General features: G+C 39.8%; 1 protein-coding gene across 1 annotated transcript in view; it reads left to right on the top strand.

The window, feature by feature from the left end:
• FAF2 (Fas associated factor family member 2) overlaps positions 1-22842 on the top strand; it is a 68866-nt gene that overhangs the window by 18294 nt on the left and 27730 nt on the right. The window contains exon 2 of the mRNA XM_021698581.2: positions 20113-20181. Within this exon, the coding sequence (XP_021554256.1) occupies positions 20113-20181 (69 nt within the window). The remainder of the gene's footprint in view (positions 1-20112; positions 20182-22842) is intronic.

The raw sequence follows: 22842 nt of genomic DNA, 5'->3' as shown, positions 1-22842 counted from the left end.
TGGACATCTTGGCTCTTTCCACAGTTTGGCTATTGTGGACATTGCTGCTATAAACATTGGGGTGCACATACCCCTTCGGATCCCTATATTTGTATCTTTGTTCCCCGCCCCCCCATCTTTACGTGGTAAGTACAGGTATATGTGAACAAGTTCGTTCAAGTTTGGGGTTATTTCTTCAGAAGTGTTATAAGGAAAATTTATGTTATTAGCAGAGTAGTGTAAATTCAAATTACTCTGAATGAAGGATTACCTGTACTGCAGATATTCTTTTGGAAGCAAATCTTTGAGGTGGATATTGATAAAGATTAATTTTGTCAATTTTCTTTTGGCTATTTGAGGGTCATTTCACATATTCAGGAACTCTAGTTGCCATTTCTACAATGTTTTTGCTTAAAATGAGTAGCAAAAATATAGTAAAGTAATAAAATTGAAGGTTTGATGTTAACTGCTTCTAGTTGTGTATGTTCTTAAACCACCGTTTTTGAGAGTGCCAGAAGTGATAGTAGAAATCATGGTGCTCACTGAGGTGCCTATTGGCTTTGGATTTTCCCACCAAGGAAATTTCGAAAATTTTCTCACTGTCCTGGAGTATATTTAGAAGACAAGAGAAAATCTCTTCATGCTAAATATCTGGGGATTTTTTTAAGTATTTATTTTAGTGTATGTAAGTTCCTATTGGAATTAAAGAAATATCACAGGGATCAAAGCTACGAATTGTAATAGTGTTGTATGGTAGTATGGTGATGGATGGTAACCACACTTGTGGTGAGCATAGGAGAATGTATAGACTTGTTGAATCGCTATGTTGTATACCTGAAACTAATACAACATTGTGTGTCAGCTATGCTTCAGAATAAATAAAAGGAATGAAGTACTGAAAAAAAAAGTTAAAGAGAAGTCAAAGAAATCCACTACCCTCGATTAACCCTCCAGTCTATCTGCATTTCCTCTACCCTAGTTTACACTTTATTTTTCCTTTGGACTATTTCAGTAACCTTATACTAGTGCCCTCAATTTCAAGTCTCCTTTTCAACTTCAGCTTTCCTATTTTGTCCAGAATAATTGTTTTTTTTTTTTAAGATTTTATTTATTTATTTGACACAGAGAGACACAGTGAGAGAGGGAACACAAGCAGGGGGAGTGGGAGAGGGAGAAACGGGCTGCCCGCGGAGCAGGAAGCCCGATGCGGGACTCGATCCCAGGACTCTGGGATCGTGACTTGAGCCGAAGGCAGATGCTTAACGACTGACCCACCCAGGCGCCCCTGTCCAAAATAATTTTTTAACAAACATTTCATGTCACTCATCTTAAGATTTTTTATTTGCTATGCATTGATTAGAACTGCATAAATCTTTACATCTCATGATCTGACCTGTACTTCACTGTCCAACCCCATAATTCTACCCTTCCCCCCGCCTTTTTAAAAGATTTTATTTTTAAGTAATCTCTACAGCGAATGTGGGACTTGAATTTACAACCTTGAGATCAAGAGTTGCATGCTCTACCCACTGAGCGGGCTAAGTGCCCCATGTCCTTTCCCTTTGTATTCCAATGACACTTTCTAGACTTTCTAGTTCCCCTAATGTAACATTCTTTTTCATGCCTCTGTGCCTCCATACATAATCCTCCCTTGCTCTGAAATACTTCCTTCTGCTAATTTTCAGCTTGGAACTGGTGTCTTCCTTTGCATTTTCCCCTAGTCTCCTGAAAGACTTCAGGATTTGTTTACCACTGGTGTATGGTCATTGTCATAATAATACAATCATGTATATGTCGTTTTACTCCACAAAGTTATTGGGGATTGGGACTGTGATTTCTTTGATGTACTTGCTGCATGATAGATGCTGAATTAATATTTGTTGAATGAATTGAGTAATTCACCAGAAATCTCACTTAACCAGAGCATTTTTGTTCTAATTGTTCTTGATTTTTTTTTTCCTCTCTCTCCCCCTTTATTAAAGTATTTCCAACAGTATTAAGTATCCCATTTTCAGGAGAAAGGGGAAAACAAAAAATCCAGTTAATCACATTCTCATCTTTACAGCATGGTATAGGGGAAGAAGCTCCATATTAGGACCTTGGCCATTTGAGATCTGTATGACAGTTAATCCTAGGCCTCAGTTTCCATATCTGCAAAGTGACTAATATTTCTAACTTGACAAGGTTGCTGTAAGAATCAGTAAGAAAGCTGGGGCACCTCGGTGGCACAGTTGGTTGAGCGTCTGCCTTCGGCTCAGGTCATGATCCCAGGGTCCTGGGATTGAGTCTCACATCAGGCTCTCTACTCAGCGGGGAGCCTGCTTCTCTCTCTCCCTCTGCCTGCCGCTCTGCCTACTTGTGATCTCTCTCTTTCTCTGTCAAATAAATAAATAAAAATCTAAAAAAAAAATCAGTAATAAAGCACATATAGTGCTTTATTATTATATACTTTATATTATATAATATATATATATTATATATAATATATATAATATAATATTATATATTATATTATTATATACTCATAGATGCTCAAGAATTGAATCTAAATCCTAGAACATTCTATGTTTTGAAATTGAAAAGTGATGAGTTATTAATATTTTGTGACGACATTAGATTAGGCTTATATGTACACACATATGCATGGCAAGTTCTAGAAATGTGATTTCAAGCTATTTTGAAACATATAAATAGGGACAGATTTTGTCACTGGAGAGTGGGGAGGAAACAGGGAAGGCCAGACTCTCAGAAGACTTTTGGAAGACTTAAAGTTTGATGCCTTGTAATGTTTCTTGTGAAGAGGAAAACAATATGTTCATGTCTCCCTAACCAACTTTTCTGCCTGATCTGAGTAGTGCAGTCACATTAGGAAAGGTTGAATAAGGCCATAATTTTTTTCCATCTTGTAAAACTAAAACTATACAGTAGTCCCCCCTTACCCATGGGGAATACATTCCAAGACCCCCAGTGGATGCCTGAAACTGCAGGTAGTACCAAACCCTACATAACTATGTTTTTTCTTACGTATACACACCTGTGATAAAATTTAATTTATAAATTAGTCACGTAAGAGATTAACAACAATAATAAAATAGAACAATTATAACTGTCATAATAAAATTTTTGTGAATATGGTCTCTCTCAAAATACCTCATTGTACTGTACTTGTGATGATGTGAGATGATAAAATGTGTACATGATGAGATGAAGTGAGGTCATTGTGATGTTGCATTAGCCTACTAATAACCTTCTGATGTGTCATCTGCTTCCAGATGGCAGTTGACTGCAGGTAACTGAAAACCACAGATGGCGGGGGAGAACTACTCTACCCATTAAACAGTAACTCCCCCTTTTTCCCCCTTTCTGTAGCTTCTGGCATCCACTATTCTGTATGAGTTTGCTCTAGATAACTCATATAAATAGAACCATACAGTATTTGTCTTTTTTTTTTTTTTTTAAAGATTTTATTTATTTATTCGAGAGAGAATGAGAGAGAGAGCATGAGAGGGGGGAGGGTCAGAGGGAGAAGCAGACTCCCTGCCGAGCAGGGAGCCCGATGCGGGACTCGATCCCGGGACTCCAGGATCATGACCTGAGCCGAAGGCAGTCGCCCAACCAACTGAGCCACCCAGGCGCCCAGTATTTGTCTTTTTTTTAAAGATTTATTTATTTTAGAGAGCGCGCCCGTGCATGTGCACACACGAGTGGGAGGGGCAAGGGGGAGAGAGAGAATCTCAAGCAGATTCGGCAGAGTGTGGAGCCCAATGGGGGGACTCGATTTCATGACCCTAAGATCACGACCTAAGCTGAAACCAAGAGTCGGATGCTTAAAGGACTGTGTCATCCAGGCGCCCCTGTATTTGTCTTTTTGTGACTGGCTTGTCTCCCTTAGTGTAGTGTACTCAAACTTTATTCATGTTGTGGCATATTGTAGGATTTCCTTCCTTTTAAAGGCTAAATAATATTCCATTGTATGCATATACCACATTTTGTTTATCTGCTCTTCTGTCGATAGACACTTGGGTTGTTTCCACATTTTAGCTACTGTGAATAATGCTGGTGTGAACATGAGTGTACAAGTATCTCTTCGACACTATGCTTTCTCTTATTTTGGGTGTATACCCAGAAATGGAATTGCTGTATTGTATGGTAATTCTTTAAATTTTTTGAGGAACACATGCTGTTTTCCATGGTGGTTTTACTATTTTATTACCACCCACAGTGCACCAAGGGTTCTAATTTCTCCACATCGTCGCCAATACTTTTTATTTCCTGTTTTTTTTTTTTTTAAAGATCTTATTTATTTATTTGACAGCATAAGTGGGGGGAGCAACAGGCAGAGGGAGAGGGAGAAGCAGGCTCCCCGTGAACATTGAGCATCGATCCCAGGACAGCCCTGGGATTATGACCTGAGCTGAGGGCAGATGCTTAAGCAACTGAATCACTCAGGTGCCCCTATTTCCTGGTTTTTTTTTTTTTTTAATAGTAGCCGTCCTGTTAGGTGTGAAATGGTAGCTCATAGTTTTGATTCACACTCCCTAATTATGTTGAACATCTTTTTGTATATTTATTGGTCATTTGTATATCTTTGGAGAAATGTCTGTTCAAGTCCTTTGCCCATTTTTGAATCAGGTTGGTTGTTTTTTTGTTGTTGAGTTTTAAGAATTCTCTGTATAGTCTGGATATTAATACCTTATCAAATACATGATTTGCAGGGGTGTCTGGGTGGCTCAGTCAGTTGGGTGTCTGTCTTCGGCTCAGGTCACAATCTCACAGTCCTGGGATCGAGCCCTGTGTCAGGCTCCTTGCCCAGTGGGGAGTCTGCTTTTCCCTCTGCCCCTCACCCTATTGGTGCACCCTCTCTCTCTCTCAAATAAATAAATAAATAATCTTTTAAAATAAATAAATACATGATTTGCAAATATTTCTTCCCATTGTGGGTATTATCTTTTTACTCTTTCCATAGTATATTTTGATGCACAAATTTTTAAAATTATTTTTAAAGATTTTGTCTTGTTTATTTGAGAGAGAGAGTGAGAGAGAGCACGAGCAGAGGAGACAGGGAGAAGCAGGCTGCCCACTGAGCAGGGAGCCTGACGTGGGACTTGATCCCCTGACCCTGGGATCATGACCTGAGCCAGAGGCAGATGCTTAACCGACTGAGCCACCCAGGAGCTTAAATTTTTAAAGTTTTCATGAGGTCCAGTTTGTTTATCTTTTGTAGCCCGTGCCTTTGGTGTAATATCCAAGAAACCGTTGCCAAATCCAGTGTTGGGAGGCTTTTGTCCTGTTTTCTTATAAGAATTTTATTTAGGTCTTATTTTAGGTCATGGATCTATTTTGAGTTAATTTTTGTATATGGTGTTAGGTAAATGAGTAGGAAGAACACACTCCTGTGTTTCTCCTTTATTCTCACACTGTAACCACACTCACCGTACTTCTGACACTAGATGTATGAGGTTTCCACACATCAAGCAATTCTAGATTCAGTTCAGTTCAGTTCTGACGCTACTTGGAATTAGCGTCAGATCCCGTGAGTTCATGACTCAGTTCGACAAGACTGCCCCTGTTAAAATGCCAATCACATGGGTGCCTGGGTGGCTCAGTCGTTAAGCGTCTGCCTTTGGCTCAGGTCATGATCCCGGGGTCCTGGGATCAAGCCCCGCATCGGGCTCCCTGCTCAGTGGGGAGCCTGCCTCTCCCTCTCCCTCTCCCACTCCCCCTGCTTGTGTTCCCTCTCTCACTGTGTCTCTGTCAAATAAATAAATAAATAATCTTAAAAAAAATAAAATGCCAATCACAGGTCTCCCAGACTGACCAGCTATAATTGGGGTTCCCATGACCTCTTCTTTGGGGTTGATAATTTGTTAGAATGGTACACAGAACTCAGGGAAACACTTTTGTTTACTGGTTTCTTAGGAAGGATATAATAAAGGATACAGAAGAATAGCCAGATGAAGAGATACATAGGGCAAAGTCCAGAAGGGTCCTAAATTCAGGAGCTTCTGTCCCTATGGAGTTGGGATGCATCACCCTCCCCACATGTTAATGTGTTCATTAACTCAGAAACTCTCTGGACCTCATTCTGTTGGGGTTTTTATGGAGGCTTCATTGTGTGGGTATGATTGATTATTGATGCCATTTCCATCTTCTCTTCCTTCTCTTAGAGAATGGGGGGTGGGACTGAAAATTTCAAGCTTCTAATAATGGCTTGATATGTCTGGTGAGCAGTCCGTATCCAGGAGCTCACTGGGATCACCTCATTAAAACAAAAGATGCTGTTTACTGTCCAGGAAATTCCGAGGGATTTAGGATATCTGTGCCAGGAATCAAGGTCAAAGACCAAATATTAGAACAAAAGATGTTCCTAGTGCTCTTATCACTTAGGAAACTACAGGGGTTTTAGGAGCTGTGTGTCAGGAACTAGGGGTGGATATATATATATCTTCACAGTAAGGGTCTGACTTCATTCGTTTGCATGTGGATATCCAGTGTTCCAGCACTATTTGTTGAAAAGACTGTTCTTTCCTCACTGAATGATCTTGGCACCCTTGTCAAAAATCATTTGACCTAATATGCATTGTTTTACTTCTGGGCTCTCTATTATCCCATTGGTCTATATGTCTGTCTTTGTGCCAGTCTCACACTGTTTTGATTACTGTAGCTTTGTAGTAAGTTTTGAAATCAGGAAATGTGAGTCCTCTAGTTTTGTTGTTCTTTTACAAGATTGTTTTGGCTATTTGGGATCCCTTGAGATTCCATATGAATTTTAGGATTGGTTTTTCTATTTCTCCAAAAAATAAGTCATTGGAATTTTGATAGGTACTGCTTTGAATCTGTAGATCACTTTGGGTAGTATTGACATTTTAACACAGTTGTTTTCCAATCCATGAAAACTGAATGTCTTTTCATTCATGTAGATTTTTAAAATTTCTTTCACCAAAGTTTTGTAGTTTTCTTTCAACTCCTTAGTTAATTCCTAATATTTTACTCTTTTGATTTTTTTATATTATCATAAATGGAATTGTTTCTTAATTTCCTTTTTATTTATTTATTTATATTTCAGGGTGAGAGAGAGCGGGGGTGGGGAGGAACAGAAGGAGAGAGAGAGAGATTTTTTTTTTCTTTTTTAAGATTTTACTTATTATTTGTCAGAGAGAGAGCATGTGCGTGCAGAAGTAGGGGGAGTGGCAGGCAGAGGGAGAGGGAGAAGCAGGCTCTCTGCCGAACAGGAGCCCAATGCGTGGCTCAATCCCAGGACCCTGGGATGATGACCTGAGCCAAAGGCAGACACTTAACTGACTGAGCCACCCAGGTGCCCCTGGGAGAGAGAATCTTAAGCAGGCTTCATGCTCAGTGCAGAGCCTGACATGAGGCTGGATCTTACAACCCTGAGATCATGACCTGAGTCGAAATCAAGAGTTGGTCGCTTAGCCAGTGGAGACACCCAGGCACCCCTTAATTTCCTTTTTAGGTTGTTCATTGTTAGTGTAAAGAAATACAACTGAAATCTGTGTTGACTTCATACCTTGCTACTTTGTTGGATTCATTTAATGATTCTAACAGGGTTTTTGGGGGGGTTTTTTGGTGGGATCCTTAGCTTTTTGTTTTTGTTTTTTTTTAATTTAAGAGAGCAAGAGAGGGCGCCTGGGTGGCTCAGTTGGTTAAGCGACTGCCTTCGGCTCAGGTCATGATCCTGGAGTCCCGGGATCGAGTCCCACATCGGGCTCCCTGCTCGGCAGGGAGTCTGCTTCATCCTCTGACCCTCCCCCCTCTCATGCTCTCTCTCTCTCTCTCTCATTCTCTCTCAAATAAATAAATAAAATCTTTAAAAAAAAAAAAAAGAGAGAGCAAGAGAGAGCATGAGCAGGGGTGGGGAAGGGCAGACAGAGAGGGAGAAACAGACTCCCCACTGAGCAGGGAGGCTGATGCGGGACTCCATCCCAGGCCTCGGGGATCATGACCTGAGCCGAAGGCACATGCCTAACCGACTGAGCCACCCACGCGCCCTAGGGGTTTTCTTCACGTAAAAAATTATGTCCCAGTAGACTTAAAAACAGATGTTATACACAGTATCTTCTCCAACCACAACTAGGTGAAGTTAGAAATGAATAACAAGTAAAACTGGAAAATTCACAAATTTGTGTAGATTAAACAACACAAAAGATTTATTCATTTATTAGAGAGAGAGTGAGTAGGGGAGGGGTGGATGGAGAGGGAGAGAGAAACTCAAGCAGACTCCATGCTGAGTGGGGAGCCCCATGCAGGGCTTGATCTCATGACCCTGAGATCAGACCTGGGTGCCCCTAAACAACATACTTTTAAGCAATCAATGGACAAATTCCTAGAAACATAAGATCTTCCAGGACTTAAAAAAAAAAATCTGTCAGGACTAAATCACAAAGAAATATAAAATCTAAATAGACCTATCACTAATAAGGAGATTGAGTCTATAATAAAAAACTCCTGACAAAGAAAAGCCTTGTTCCTGATGGCTTCTCTGGTAAATTCTCCCAAACATGTAAAGAACTAATTCCAGGGGTGTCTGGCTGGCTCAGTCGGAAGAGCATTGTGGCTCTTGATCTCAGGTATGTGAATTGGTGCCCCACGTTGGGTGTAGAGATTACTTAAAAACAAAATTTTAAAAAGAACTAATTTCAATCCTTCTCAAAATTTTCCAAAAAATTTTGGAAATTTTGGAAATTTCCACTTTACTCATTCTGTGAGGCCAGCATTACCTTGATACCAAAGCCAGATAAAGACACAGCAAGAAGACTAGAGACCATTATCTCTTGTGAACATTAATGCAGAAATCCTCAACAAAGTACTAGCAACCTGAATTTAGCAGCATATTTAAAGGATTATACACCATGACCAAGTAGGATTTATTCCTGGAATGCAACAGTTGTTCAAAGTATGAAAATCTATCAGTGTAATATCCCAGCTTGACAGAATGATGGGGGAAAAGTCCATATGATCATCTCATTCAATGTACAAATAAAATGTCTTTTTGTTTTTTCTTTTTAAGATTTTATTTATTTATTTGTCAGAGAGGGAGAGAGAGAACAAGCAGGGGGAGCGGCAGGCAGAAGGAGAAGCAGGCTCCCCGCCGAGCAAGGAGCCCGATGCGGGACTCAGTCCCAGGATCCTGGGATCATGACGTGAGCCAAAGGTAGATGCTCAACCGACTGAGCCACCCAGGCGTCCCACAAATAAAATGTCTTTTTCTTGTCCACATGAAACTAAGTTTTATGATGACATTCTCATTTTTAATGTTTCCTTCATGTTTCTTTATAATAATAGCTGAATTGAGCATTGTATACTTAATCTTTACAACCCCATGAGTTAATCACTGTTTTTATTTATGTTTTACAAAGACATAAACTGAACCTCAGAATGATGCCTAAGGTTACCAAGCTAGTTAGTAGTAGAATAGAATAAAGTGTTATTGAAGACTCTGGTATCCTCTAACTTTCCAACAAAGATCAACCACTTATTCTACCTACTTCTAATTGCTTGGATTAAGAATATTGTGGATTTCTTTTTGGAAATGTTCACTTCATGTGGTATTTTAATGGAAATTAAAATATTTGCACATAAAACATCCTGTATACTGTCATTGTGTCCAATCAGTTTTCAGATATTTAAAAATCTACTTAGGCGGTTAGGATTATCTCTTGATTCACATGGATCATTTTGTTTGACATCCAGTGATGGTCTCTAATCTGTGGTTCCCAAGCCAGTTCTACAGGAAAGCTCCTCAATGAATATAAATAGTATTCTTTTAAAACAGACCTTTCCCTATGTGCAGTTGTGAAGTTAATTTTCCTTTTACATAAAAGCAAGACATTTAAAAGATGTATTAGGAATTTCCAAAAAGGGGATTTTAATATGCAGCATTTTCTAGGCTTCTTTGGCACCAAGCCCTTTGTTTATACAACAAAACTATACCAGTAAATTGTTGACTCTAGGCATAAAGGAGAACAATTTTACATACATCCGTGAGCTGATATTTAGCTACCAATAAGTATAATTAAGAAAGAAGGGGCCATGGGTGCCTGGCTGGCTCAGTCGGTAGAACATGTGACTCTTGATTTCAGGCTTGTGGGTTTGAGCCCCACGTTGGGTGTAGAGATTACTTAAAAAAATAAAGTCTTTAAAAAAAAAAAGAAAGAAAGAAGTGACCAGGAACACAAAGACCAGACAGTTCTGCCACCCAGATGCTCTGTAACTTGGGAAAGCTTTTTCACATCGCTAAGTTTCCTTTTGTGCAAAATGAAGGGTTGAATTGCTCTCTTCAGTTATTTTAAAAAAACATTTTTTATTTATTTGCCAGAGAGCATGTGAACATGCGCAAGCAGGGGGAGCAGCAGGCAGAGGGAGAGGGAGAAGCGGGCTCCCTGCTAAGCCCAAGCTAAAGGCAGATGCTTAACCGACTGAACCACCCAGGTGTCCCTACTGTCTTCGATTTATCTTTAATGCTTAATGTGAAAATTAGAAACATTCCAGATATTCTCAAAAATTTTTTTTGAAATTTTCTGAATTGAGAATTTTTGAAAACTTGTTTTCTAAAATGAATTAGTCAAATGATAATGGGAGGCAGTGTGGCATAGGAAGCAACCTGTACTTTGGATGTAGTTATTCTAGGTTTCAGTCTCAGCTCTACCACTTCTTATTATTCCTAGGCAAGGATATTCTTAGACAAGTTACCTAACCTCTTGAACCCTTGCCTTTCTCAGTAGTGAAAATGAGGGCTTTATTACTTACAGTGCCTATTACATAGTAATAGGTGCTTAGTAAATGGAAGCTGCTGGTATTTAAGAGAGTTCAGTAATTAAATGTGAATAATAAAGATCTGAGTGTAAGAATTTTAGTTATAGATCAGAGGCCGTGTGTGATTGCTTCCTGAAGGGACCTCAAATTCCATTTCTCCTGCTACTACCAGAGAGGGCATATTGCTTACTGCATAAAGCAAAAGTATTTGTGTAATAGGAAGGAGGGAACAAAGATCACTGGTTTTTGCCAAGTTTCTCTCTGGGAATAACTGAAAACAAGTTAAAATATCCATCCCCAGCATCCTAGGGCCAACAATCCAATTGGAATTTAGAGAGTACTTAAATATCAACTGAGATTTCACATCAACCTCCTACAGTGTCTGTTAGTATAAACAGGTGAGGTGTGGGAAGAGAAACACTTCTTAGGAAAGCACTCTAGTGATTACACTTGGGTAATCTAGAGTGTTACCTAAGCCCTATCCAAATAGTTGAATGAGACATCTAGTTAAAACACTACACCATTTATTGTTTGTGATACCTTCCTTGAATCTTTCTTTTTTTTTTTTTTAGATAGGTCAAGCATTACTGTTTTGGAAGTGGGTTGCCAAGTGGCGTTGCTGTACACTTGTCTTCTGACTCGGGAGAGGAAGTTAGACCAAGGATGGAATAGGAGAAGGTTATAGAATAGTCCACACACTTTCCTCCAATTTCCCCAATGCGTCTTGCTAGTTAGAGATTGGTTGGGGTTCAGGGTATTTTTTGCCCTAAAGATATATACCTTTCTCCTTCTAATGCTATAAATCAATTACACTTTGGTGTAAATTGCTGTAATTAATGCAGTATTATCCTGAATCCTTAGGAGGGCAGTTAATGGAAGGGGAGTTAGCTCTGAGAGGAGGAAGGAAGGAAGAAAAGATCATCTTGGAGCAAGGGCTGTATCTCAGTAAGACAGACCTGGATGCACCTTCCCAATAGGGGATTTGTAGTAGCAGTTGACATTAGACACTAGCCCTGGGAGATTAGAGGGAGAAAGTGCATTTTCAAAGTGCATTTTGGCAGTATGTATCAAGAACTTTAAAAATTATATATATTCCTTGGCTCATAATTTTAATTGAATCCTAAAGGGGGAAATTCTAAATACAGAGAGACTTTAAGCAAAAATGTTCATCAGAGTGCTATTTTAATAGTGGAAAATCAAAAGCAATTTTAACATCTATATGTAAATTGCTTTGGCCAACTGGAATGTTATATAACTAATGGTTACTTAATGTATTAAGAGTGCTCAAAATTGTATGTATCAAGGAAAGCGGAATCTCACAGGGAAGAGAAAATACAAAAAGCTCCTCATCTGGTGACTGTAAGCGGTGATGTGGGAGGTGGGGATGGTTAGTGGAAAGGGAGGAGTAGAGGAGGGATTGGTTCCCAAGCCAGGAGAGAAAACATCAGAAGAGTCCTACAAAGATCAAAAAGCAAAGGTGGATGGATTCTTCTCAAATGCTTATAGTGTAGAAAAGAGAAGCAAAGCCCATTAACCAGTTCCCCCTATAATTAAAAGTTTCGATGGAGGTTGAATCAAAAACCCCAAATCCAGGGGCGGCTGGGTGGCTCAGTTGGTTAAGCATCTGACTCTTGATTTTGGTTCAGGTCATGATCTCGGGATCTCCACGCCATGTCAGACTCTGCACTTAGCGGGAAGTCTGCTTTTCTTCCTCTCTCTCTCCCTCTGCCCCTCCCCCCAACTCAAGCACGCTCTCTCTCTAAAATAAATAAGTCTTTTAAAAAACCACTTTGCTTTACCAGAAGTAAATTTTTCTTACAAAGATACGCAAAATTATTTCAACAGTTTTCCTCATTCTTAGTAAATGACACTATCATCCCTCCACTTAAGCTTGAGTTCATCTTAGTATTTCTTTTCCACCCCCATATATTTATCATTCAGTCCTTTTGACTCTAGCTTTACAATATACCCCAAATCTGTCCTCTTCTTTCCCTCTTAACTGCTACGATCCTATTCTAAACTACCATTCTCTTTCCCTTCGACTTCTGTATAGTCTCTTAGCTGGTGTCTTGCTCTCCTTCATGCCCTCTGCAATTCTTTTTTTTTTTTTTTAAGATTTTATTTATTCATTTGAGACACAGAGATACAGAGAGAGAGCGTGAGCAGGGAGAGAGGCAGAGGGAGAAGGAGAAGCAGGCTCCTTGCTGAGCCAGGAGCCCGATGTGTGACTCGATCCCAGGACCCTAGAATCATGACCCAAGCCGAAGGCAGACGCTTAACCATCTGAGCCACCCAGTTGCCCCCATGCCCTCTGCAATTCTTCCCACAGCCAGAATGACTTTTCAAAAAAATCTTCATATGGGGGCGCCTGGGTGGCTCAGTTGGTTAAGTGACTGCCTTCGGCTCAGGTCATGATCCTGGAGTCCCTGGATTGAGTCCCACATCGGGCTCCCTGCTCGGCGGGGAGTCTGCTTCTCCCTCTGATCCTCCCCCTCTCATGTGCTCTCTCTCTCTTATTCTCTCTCTCTCAAATGAATAAATCTTTAAAAAAAAATCTACATATGGTCATCACACTCCTGCTGAACTTAGAATTAAAGCTCTTGGTTACTGATTCTCAACCCTGTACAATAGAATCACCTGGAAGTTCCCACTCCCTAGGAAAAAATTTATGCCGAGGCTGCATTTTCAGTCTGATTAAGTTGTTTGGGGTAGAGGCCTAGGCATCTGTAGATTCCCCACAGATACTTCTGATGTGCAAGCAAAGCTTAGAAATACCCTAGATGTTCTCTCCCCTGCCGCCTTCTCAGACTTTATCTGCCAACTTTCCAAATTTGTTCTGCCTCAGAAGTGTCCCCCCACTTTTGTTTTTTCACTTTCAAGTAAACTTTCGACTTCAGAATTAGATTTACAGAGAAGTTGGAAAAATAGTACACAAACTTCCCATATCCCCTGCATTCAGTGTTCCTGGTTACATTATTAATTTGGTACTTTTGTTATAATTAGTGCCAGTATTGGTATATTATTATTAACTAAAGTCCATACTTTAATCAGATTTCTTTAGTTTTTACCTAATGTTCTTTTTTCTGTTCCAGGATCCCATCTAGGATACCACATTACACTTAGTAGCCAGGTTTCCTTGGGCTCCTCTTGGCTGTCACAGTTTCTCAGACTTCATTTGTTTTTGATGGTCTTGACAGGTTTTGGGAGTACTAGTCAGGTATTTTGTAGAATGTCCCTCAGTTGGGATTTGTCTGATGTTTTTTTCATGATTAGGCAGGGGTTATGGATTTTTGGAAGGAAGACCACAGAGATAAGTGCTTTTTTATTATATCTTATCAAGGGTCCATAATGTCAACACAGTTTATCACCATTGACATTGACTTGATCACCTGGTTGTGGTAGTGTTGGGTTTCCCCACTATAAAATTAATCTTTTCCCCTCCTTTTCCATACTGTACTCTTTGGAAGAAAGTCATGGCGCACAGCTCACACTTAAGGAGTAGAGAGTTATGTTCTACCTCCTTGAAGGCATAGTATCTACACAATTATTTGGAGTTGTTTTGCACAGGATATTTGTCTGTTCTCCCCCATTTATTCAGTTACGTATTTATATGGACTCATGGATGTTTATTTTGTATTATAATCCATGACTGTTTTGTTACTCAAATTGTACCATCTTTGGCTACTGGTAGCTCTTGGAGTTGACTCCTTGATATACCCCCATCATTGTGGGGTTCTTTTGGGCACTTCCTTACTTTCTGGCACTAGGAGATTCTCTAGGCTCATCTTGTGTATTTCCTGCCCTAGTCCTAGGATCACCTATTTTTCCAAGGAACCTGGTCCCTTTTTTTGGAGAACAGTGTTAGCAACCAAAATCTGGGCGTTACTTGTGCTTGTTACTGGGGTGTGTATTATTGCTTCTAGGTCTTCTCAGCTGATGGAGCAAAGACATACATGTGTATATACTAAGCCAACAATTTCTCTTTGTAACCATTCTATATTAAGCTAAACATGGGTTGATTGAGATGTCTCCAACTCTAATCCATTACCACATGGATCATTCTAGCCTTCTCCCCTGGGTTATCTGTAACTTCCCACTTCAGCACTGAGAAAACTTACCCCCCCCATCTGTTTACTTAATTGTTCAGTTCCTGTATATGTCAGTAGATTTAGTGGCTTCAGAATTAACACCCTATGGCAAACACCTTTATCAACTGGAGAACAGCACTTACGTGCAGTTTCTTTTGCCTTTAGTCTTAGAGACTCCACTCATTTCCACAGCTACTTAGGTTCACACCTTTCCCTTTCATCCCCTTCAGTGAGGTTGTTTCATATATTTATAATACAATTAGATTCTTTTGTCATAAGCTGTGTTCCATCCTAGGATCCTCTGACCTTTTAAATGATTTTTTAAATTTACATGCATTAAGATTCACTCTGCTATGAAGTTCCATGGGTTTTACAAATGTATAGTGTCATATATCCATTTGTCTGAGTTTTTACCTTTGTTGCCCTGCCTAGAATACTCTTCCTGCATGTTTTTCCATGGCTGGACCCTTATCTTTCATCAGCTTTCTGCTGAAGTGTTAGCTCTTGTAGAGGCTTTCCTTGAACACTCAATCCAAAGGAATCCCCTAGCCTAAAAATGTGTTCATTTATTTGCTCTGTGTGTGTGGTTTGTTTTTGTCAGTTTGCCTCTGGTAAGATGTAAACTTAATGAAAACAGGAACTTATTTCTATCCTGGATATCTAGAATACTGGGTCAGTGAACATTTGTTGATAGAGGAATAAATAGTTCTGCCTAGGTGTGTCCAGAATTCCTTATTACTAGTGCATGGTTTTAGTACTCATCAGTAGTGATCAAAAGCAGGCTTGTTCAGTTGGGCTTCCAGTTCACCCTGATTCACTACTTACGAAAGAATTTTGCTTACAAATTAGGTTAAGTGTTTCAGTATATTGAAGATGTGCAAAAAAAAAGTTAATAAGTGACATATAATCTCTTGTCATATGTAGAACTGTACAATACCATGAATTTTCCAGCCTGGTGTACATTAGAATTAGGAGCTTTAAAAAAAAGATTCCCAGGCTTCATCTCTGACTTACCTTCAGGAAGATTCTGCAAATTTGTGTTTTTAACACCCAGCTTAACATCTAGCCAGAACTTTTGGGATTTTTAAAGCCCCAGGGTATTAATATACAGTGAGACCTGGTGAGACTGTCTGGAGGATTTCAGTTTATAGCGGCAATTATCAAAGTTTATACATACAGGTCTTTTTAATTTGGACTTTTTCTGTAACTTTTTAGGTCCTTACTGTGTGCTATAGATATATCCTAGACACTGCTCTCAAGGAGCCTGTATCCTCTGATAAAGCAATAGAGTGAGTATAAATAATTGTAGTAGAAGGTAGAAAATAATAGGTACATAACGGGGTGCCTGGGTGGCTCAGTCGTTAAGTGTCTGCCTTCGGCTCAGGTCATGATCCCAGGGGCCTGGGATCGAGCCCCGCATCGGCGGGGGTCCCTGCTCAGCGGGAGGCCTGCTTCTCCCTCTCCCACTCCCCCTGCTTGTGTTCCCTCTCTTGCTGTCTCTCTCTCTGTCAAATAAATAAAAATAAAATCTTAAAAAAAAAATAGGTACATAAGATTGATAGAAAACAATTTAAAGCAGAGTGGCCATTCACCCTGAGAAGAAGGTAAAAGTATAGTCTAATTCTTAAAGAGAATGTATACAGAGGAGGGGAAACCCCAGTCTTCTACAGAAGGCTGTGAGGAAATTGGAAGTTAAGGGGGGAGCCTATTAAAAGTCAGAAGGCAGTAGCCAAATTGATAAAAGGCCTAGAGTGGTCAGAAACTAAAGTCCAGACTGTTAGAGCTGTCAAAGCCAGTGGTTCTTTTTTTTTTTTTTTTTAAGAGGGCAGGGCAGGGGCAGGAGGAGAGAGAATCCTAGGTAGGCTCCACACCCAGTGCAGAGCCTGATGCGGGGCTTGATCTCATGATCTGAGTCGGACTCTTAACTAACTGAGCCACCCAGGCACCCCAAAGCCAGTTTATCTAATTAATAGAGCTCTAGAGTAATTAACAGAGCATTTCAATTTTAGTTTCAAAATTTGTACAGTATTTTTAACATAAAAATTTTTTTCCTATCTAAATTTATATACTAGTAGGTTTTTCAAAAAATAAACAATTGCATACATAAATAATCCAAACTTCAGGTTTTTTGGTTTTTTTAAGGTCTGAAAAGGACAACCAGTCCAAACTAAGTCCCTCATGGTGCACATAGAGGAAGCTAAAATCTTTTAAAGAGTTAAAATGTGTCTACTCCATGGTTACAGGGTACAAAATCAAGGCAAGAACCTCAGGCTCCATGGGGCGCCTGGATGGCTCAGTTGTTAAGCGTCTACCTTTGGCTCAGGTCATGATCCCAGGGTCCTGGGATTGAGCCCCGCATTGGGCTCCTTGCTCCGCGGGAAGCCTGCTTCTCCCTCTCCCACTCCCCCTGCTTGTATTCCCTCTCTCACTGTCTCTCTCTCTGTCAAATAAATAAATAAAAATCTTTAGAAGAAAAAAAAAGAACCTCAGGCTCCTCATTCAGAAGTGCATGTTACCACATTATTGTGAGGTTGAGATCAATCTTTTTCTCCTTTTGCTTGCTGGTTGTTAAGAGGAATTTCTTTAGAATAGAGACGTTATCCTATTCATCTTTGTGTCTCTTGGGCATAGTAAGTAGGACAGAGAATAGATGATAGATATTTGTTACATGAATGGATGGATGGATGGATTTGGCTTTTGTGTTAGACCTCAAAAGAAGTCTAGGATTAAGCCCTGTGGAAATTCTGGTCATTAGATGTACATATGAACTGTTAGATTTATTAAGTATTAGACACCTAAAGGGAAATAGAAAATAATCTAGAAAGCTGGGTTGGGGTCAGCGTTATAGGAACACTTGAATGCCAGGCTATGGGTTTTTGGAATTTACTTTCCAACCAACTGAAAAATTTTGAGCAGAGGAGTAATATACATACATGCATGTACATGTGCACACACACACAATAGTTAGAAGGAGAGAGAAAATAATGATTTTGACAATTCAGTTGAAGTGTTAAAAGAGCTTGATTAAAGATGCTGGATGTGGGAATGGAAAAGTGGTTACAGATGTAATACAGAAAATGGTCAGAACTTGATTGCTGATGAAGCTTAACTCCAGTTAAGGCATAGAGTACTCAAAAATGAGGCTGAGGTCGGGGGCCTGGGTGGCTCAGTTGGTTAAGTGGTTAAGTGACTGCCTTTGGCTCAGGTCATGATCCCGGAGTCCTGGGATCGAGTCCCACATTGGGCTCCCAGCTCGGTAGAGAGCCTGCTTCTCCCTCTGACCCTATCCCCTCTCATGCTGTTTCTCTCTCTCTCTCTCTCTCTCTCTCTCAAATAAATAAATAAATAAATAATCTAAAAAAAAAAAATGAGGCTGAGGTTCCCGAGGTCATCTTTGAGAGAGAGAGAAAGAAAGAGAGAGACGAGCAGGGGGAGAGGGAGAAGCAGACTCCCCGCTGAGCAGGGAGCCTGATGTGGGTGGGGCTCAATCCTGGGACTCCAGAATCATGACCTGAGTTGAAGGCAGATGCTTAACTGACCCACCCAGGCACCCCTGCCTGTATATTTTGGAGGGTGGTGGTGTCATTAACACATGTAGTGGTTTTAAATGATGCCTGTGAGGTACTGATGCCACATCTGGGTGGATATGTTGAACAGGCTATTGGAAATATGCTGCTAAACTTCAGAAGAGATGGCGGGCCCAGAGATTAAATTAGGAGTCATCTGAGTAGAAAAGGTGGTTGAAGACTAAGGATTAAATGAGATTGCCAGTGGGACGCCTGGGTGGCTTAGTTGGTTAAGTGTCTGACTCCTGGTTTTGGTTCAGGTCTTGATTTCAGGGTAATGAGATTGAGCCCCGTGTCGGGCTCTGTGCTCAGCATGGAGTCTGCTTCAGATTCTCTCTCCCTCTCCCTCCCCCTCTATCTATCTATCTATCTACCTATCTATCATCTATCTATCTATAAATGAGATTGCCAGGGATTGTAGAGAGATGAAAACCAGGGACACATCCTTAGGGAAATTCCATTTAGAGGGGTGGATGAAGAGGTGCCAGAGAAGGAACAAAGTGAAATCTGAGAACAGTCCAAGGAGAAGGGAATAGGGAAAATACTTAATCATAGGGAAACCTATGAATAACAGATTCAGTTTTACACAGTTCATATTATAAGCTAGGTTATATGCCAGTAGATAAAATGATGTAAGTTATTGTAAGGCATTACATTTTGCAGGAAACCTGCATTATTGTATTATTATATATTATAAACAGAATTGTTGAACATTAAAGAATATTTTGATGGAAGCTGGTACAGCCACTTTGGAAGACAGTATGGAGGTTCCTCAAAAAGTTAAAAGTAGAGCTACCCTACGACCCAGCAATTGCACTACTGGGTATTTACCCCAAAGATACAAATGTAGTGACAAGAAGGGGCCCATGTACCCCGGTGTTCATAGCAGCAATATCCACAATAGCCAAACTGTAGAAGGAGCCAAGATGCCCTTCAGCGGATGAATGGATAAAGAAGATGTGGTTTGTATATACAATGGAATAATACTCAGCCATCAGAAAGGATGAATACCCATCATTTGCATCAACATGGATGGGAGTGGAGGGGATTATGCTAAGTGAAATAAGTCAAATAGAGAAAATCCATTATCATATGGTTTCACTCATATGTGGAACATAAGGAATAGTATGGAGGACATTAGGGGAAGGAAGGGAAAACTGAAGGAAGGGAAATCAGAGGGGGAGACAAACCATGAGAGACTATGGACTCCAGGAAACAAACTGAGGGTTTCAAAGGGGAGGAGGTTGGGGGGATGGGTATTAAGGAGGGCACGTGTTGTAATGAGCACTGGGTGTTACATGCAACTAATGAAACATTGAACAAAAACTAATGATGTGTACTGTATGGTGGCTAACTTAACATACAGAAAAGAATATTTTGCTGGACCCAGTGGTTGAAGAAATCTTTAATTTTTTAAACTTCAATTTGAGAGGAGAAATTGATTTTAATCAGTAGTCATCTTAATTGAAAGCCTTGAAATTTTAAAGGGTGAGAAACTTGCATTTTTTCCCCCTATGGGAGTAATACCTGCTATAACTGACTAGATAAATTCTGAATAGTGACATTTTTACCATACTTGAACATCTGTCTTCAGTACTTTTCAGTGTAGTTTCCCAGCAGCATTCATAAGTATAAGGGGTAAAAATATCTACATATTTACTGTTGGTTTCTCCCTAAGTAACTTTTTGGTTTTTCCTTCTTTTCAGGATCTGACTGGCATAGAATCTATGGATCAATGTCGCCATACCTTGGAACAGCATAACTGGAACATAGAGGTATAGTAGGATTCATTCTGAGCTTATTTCTTTTTTCCTGGTTTGATAATGAACCAAAGACATGTATTTTTTCACAGCAGGAATCCTTTCTCTTCATGGAAGTTTTTTTTTTTTAAAGATTTTAATTAATTAATTAATTTATTTGACAGAGAGAGACACAGTGCGAGAGAACATAAGCAGGGGGAGTGGGAGAGGGAGAAGCAGGCTCCCCACTGAGCAGGGAGCCCAATGTGGGGCTCGATCCCAGGACCCTGGGATCATGACCTGAGCCGAAGGCAGACGCTTAACGACTGAGCCACCCAGGCGCCCCCAATTTTTTTTTTTAATTTGCAACTTGTTAGTCTTTAAAAATAAATGTGTGGGAAAGAAAAATTATGATCAAAGTTTATTATAAAATTTTGTAAAAGATGGTGACCAGATCCCTCTGTATAGTGCCCCTCTCTCTCATTTTTTTTTCAGTGGCTCTTTGGGAAAACTTGATTTTTATACATGTGGTTTGTAACCAAATATGTTAATGTGAACTTTCTTATTACATATTTTATAGTTTATTCTTTTGGATTTTCTAGGTAGCTGTATCATCTGCAACTCAGTGATTTCTTTTTTTCCATATACAGATCTTTTGTTTCTTTTACTTGATCATTGAATTTCTAGAACTTCATAACAGTGTCAATAATGGTAATAACAAGCATTGTCCTTACTATAATGCCTCTAATGTTTTATTATCGAGTGTGATACTGTTTTGAGATAGATCACTAGAAATTAAGCTCCATGAGAGCAGAGGTATTTTTTGGTTTTGTTAACTGCTGTCTTCCTAGCATCTAAAACATTCCAGCACATCACAGGCTCTCAATAAATATCTGCCAACTATCTTCCAATCTTAGTATGTTCATATGATCTCTGTTGAGATTACTATGTTTTAATTATAGTATGTTATTTGAATAGGGTACTAAAGATTTCCAGAAATATATTCCTAAATTATATTTAGTTATTCAACACACTTTTGAGCTATTAAATTCTAGGCTGTGGTATACATATATCCGGGAACAAGACTAATATCCTACTCTCAGCTTAATTCTAGATAATTTTAATTTGTAATAAATGTTGTGAATAAGATGAGTATAGGAAATGTCACAGGATCTCAGAGTTAGTTTATTATTTTTTAAAAGATTTTATTTATTTATTTCACAGAGAGAGAGCTAGCGAGAGTAGGAACACAAGCAGGGGGAGTGGGAGAGGGAGAAGCAGGCTTCCCGCGGAGCAGGGAGCCTGACGTAGGGCTCGATCCCAGGACCCCGGGATCATGACCCAAGCCAAAGGCAGACGCTTAACAACTGAGCCACCCAGGCGCCCCATCGGAGTTATTTTAAATAAGGTGGTGAAGTAAGGCATTTCTGAGGAGGTTATATTTGAGCTGACACCTGAATGATGAAAAGGAATGATAAATGGGAACATTTGGGGCAGAGAATGAATTTTAGGCAAAGGGAATGATGTTGCTCTGTATGATCATTTTGTGCTTTCTCCTTGTTAGATTTTTATTTCAAGCATGTGCTGGCTTTATAAGATGACTAATTTGATAAAATGAATTGAGAAGGATACATAGCATAGATTTGAAAGAAAGCACTTAAAAATTTGTTTCTGCCAGTTCTCTATTAACTTTTTCATGTTTTCCCCAACCATAATTTCTTTGCTATATCTTTTTTAAAAGTTATTTAAATTCAATTAATTAGCATATAATGTATTATTGGTTTCAGAGATAGAGGTCAGTGATTCATCAGTCTTATATAATACCAGTGCTCATTACATCATGTGCTCTCCTTAATGTCCATCACCCAGTTACCCCATCCGCCACCTCCCTCCCCTCCAGCAATCCTCAGTTTGTTTCCCTTTTTTTTTTTTTTTAAAGATTTTATTTATTTATTTGACAGAGCAAGACACAGCGAAAGAGGGAACACAAGCAGGGGCAGTGGGAGAGGGAGAAGCAGGCTTCCTGTGGAGCAGGGAGCCTGATGCGGGGCTCCATCCCAGGACCCTGGGATCATGACCTGAGCCGAAGGCAGACGCTTAACGACTGAGCCACCCAGGCGCCCCCCTCTGTTTGTTTCCTATGATTAAGAGTCTCTTATGGTTTGTCACCCTCTCTGATTTCGTCTTGTTTTATTTTTTCCTCTTTTCCCCTATGATCCTCTGTTTTGTTTCTTTTTTTTTAATGTTATTCCTTTCTTTTTTTTTTTTTTTTAAAGGTTTTATTTATTTATTTGACAGAGAGAGACACAGCAAGAGAGGGAACACAAGCAGGGGGAGTGGGAGAGGGAGAAGCAGGCTTCCTGCAGAGCAGGGAGCCCGATGTGGGGCTCGATCCCAGGACCCTGGGATCATGACCTGAGCCAAAGGTAGACGCTTAACGACTGAGCCACCCAGGTGCCCCCCTCTGTTTTCTTAAATACCACATATGAGTGAAATCATATTTCTCTGATTGACTTATTTCACTTAGCATAATACCTTCTAGTTCAATCCACATCATTACACATGGCAAGATTTCATATTTTTTTGATGGCTGAGTAGTATTCTATTGTATGTATATGTGTGTGTGTATATATATATATATATATATATACACACACACACACCACTTCTTCTTTATCCATTCATCTGTCAATGGAC

Source organism: Neomonachus schauinslandi, chromosome 7 (genome assembly GCF_002201575.2).
Source record: "Neomonachus schauinslandi chromosome 7, ASM220157v2, whole genome shotgun sequence".
NCBI classification, from domain to species: Eukaryota; Metazoa; Chordata; class Mammalia; order Carnivora; family Phocidae; genus Neomonachus; species Neomonachus schauinslandi.
The sequence above is the reverse complement of the archived record's forward strand: the minus strand, read 5'-3'. Positions and strand labels throughout refer to the sequence as shown.